General features: G+C 31.0%; 1 protein-coding gene across 1 annotated transcript; it reads right to left on the bottom strand.

Annotated features, from left to right (window-relative positions):
- Positions 1-241: 241 nt before the first annotated feature.
- On the bottom strand, positions 242-1,554 carry LOC110927876 (glucan endo-1,3-beta-glucosidase). The gene is made up of 4 exons (XM_022171226.2): positions 1,424-1,554; positions 1,311-1,339; positions 991-1,225; positions 242-488 (listed from the first exon to the last, which is right to left on the bottom strand). The coding sequence occupies exons 1-4, from the start codon at positions 1,464-1,466 to the stop codon at positions 463-465; spliced, it is 333 nt and encodes a 110-aa protein (XP_022026918.1). The 5' UTR covers positions 1,467-1,554; the 3' UTR covers positions 242-462.
- Between the last annotated feature and the right edge of the window lie 541 nt (positions 1,555-2,095).

The following is a 2,095-nucleotide window of genomic DNA, read 5'->3' as shown; positions in this document are numbered from 1 at the left end:
CCAACAACCCTTTTATCTAGTGTTATAAAATTCATCAAACAAGGTGCTCATATTTCTTTGAGAACATTTAAATTGTTCAAAATTCTACAATCTAGTTGTCTACCACTAGTTCCACTTTTTCTTTTGTAAAAGTAATAACTATAAAATGATAATTTATATTATTTGTGATATACATCTGTATTTTACACCATAGTTTAACATGACCAAACAATTTATTTCAAAAACATCCTAATTTACAATGTTTTTTCATCATCAAGAATCTTAAAACACAATTAGTTACAACAAAATATCAAACAAAAACTTTTATAAAGATATTGATGAAAACATAAAAAGAATATTATATTATTAACGCATATTGAACTAGATGAACCTACATATAACAATTAACTTTAGTCTTAATTTCTTCTCATGCTAAAAATGTTGCTACAAGTAAAAAGCTACCATCTTTTTCATCCCAATCTTTTACTCATATGGGCAACCTCCATAACCTGCAAATTAGTCAAAGCTTTGAATTAAAAATCTAAACCCTAATGATGGACTGCTGGTTCAACTTCTACAAGAAAACCCTGAACTTTAACTGCAAATTTTAATGGGTCCACTCAACTTCTATTAAAAGATTATAAATTGTGTTGTTTGAAGGGTGATTAGGTATTTAGGTTGTATAAAAAATAAATTGAAGCCTAGGGTCTCATTAATTTCTCTAACTTTCTGTTGAAATTTTGTGAGTTTGTGACTTTTAAAAATCGTGTGCGTCATCATATTCTCTCAAGTGTTAAGATCCTTAGCAAATATCATATATTTTTATTAAAAGGATCCCGATTTTAGAATCCGATTTAGGCCCATAAAAAGGTCCCTGGTTGCCTGAGATCGTTAATGGGCAATATATCAACTCCAACCGAAAATTACATCCAGAAAGAAGGAAAATGGGCAACAAGATGCGCAGCCCATTTTTGAATAGTAAAACTAAGTCTTTTAAATTTGATCACTTACTCGGGTCAGTGAGACTGATAAGACCAGTATTACCAAAATGACAATTCCATGGGTTTCTTCCCTTGCATTGGTAGTATATATTCATGGCTATGGAAGCATGGTTCATGAGATTATCCGGCGAATAGCACGCGCCACCTTTCTCCAGTATCCTGCAATCAACTTGCGAGCACGCAAAATTCACATTTTCTAACAGCTCCGCTTGACTCGACGATGGTTTTGCCACACACCATGTTTTCTGCAACACGAATAGCCGAAAATTTATCCTTCTAAGACCAAATATCATAATCTTTAGGTTAAAAAGAAAGATCATGCAGCCTTACCTCAGCCCGAACCACGATCAAAGTCCCAACTGGAATTAAAACACCCAAAAAGATAATTAGTTAAAAGAAGTAAAGATTTGTTCAAGTGTTATTGTTGGTGATGACTAAAATACCTGAAAGAAGTAGAAAAAGATGTGAAAAATGTTTAGCAGCCATGATATCTTGTGATGATGATTTAATATTTGTGTTGTGGTGGTTTTAAAGGGAATGGTGAGGGGATATAACGGCTCTATTTGGAGATATAAGATTAAGACGTTACGTTATTTGCAATAATCTGTGATTATAAAGGGACCCATAAAGCTGTGTTTTTTTTTATTGAATTGGAATGTAGAGTGGTTGTTCTTCAAACATTTAAGCGTTGGTTATAAAATATAAAATACAGGCATATATATTTTATTATCGTTTGAAAACTTTCTATTGTTAGGTAGTTTTATAATATAAATTATTTAATTTTATATCCAATTTGTTATAGTAGGATTAGTCATTTACGTAAGTTTGAAGTCATTTATTGGTGATCATACTCTCATAAATGGATTTAGCATTTGGTACCGGGTCAAGTGACTTTGGAATATAATTTTATATGTGTTATGTAGTATTCAATACGTCATTTTTTATGAACAGTATATAAAAACTTGGGCCGGTTATTTCATATACAAAAAAAAACTTAAACCATAAATATTTGAATGATTAAACTGTTTTAGAGTGACAAAACATATATAACGTAAATGATCTAACTTTAGTATGTTAAGTAATAAATAATCAAGAAAAAGAGAGGGTTGGGTATC

This window comes from Helianthus annuus, chromosome 3 (assembly GCF_002127325.2).
Source record: "Helianthus annuus cultivar XRQ/B chromosome 3, HanXRQr2.0-SUNRISE, whole genome shotgun sequence".
Taxonomy (NCBI): Eukaryota; Viridiplantae; Streptophyta; class Magnoliopsida; order Asterales; family Asteraceae; genus Helianthus; species Helianthus annuus.
Note: the sequence above shows the minus strand (reverse complement) of the source record. Positions and strands in the feature narration are given on the sequence as shown.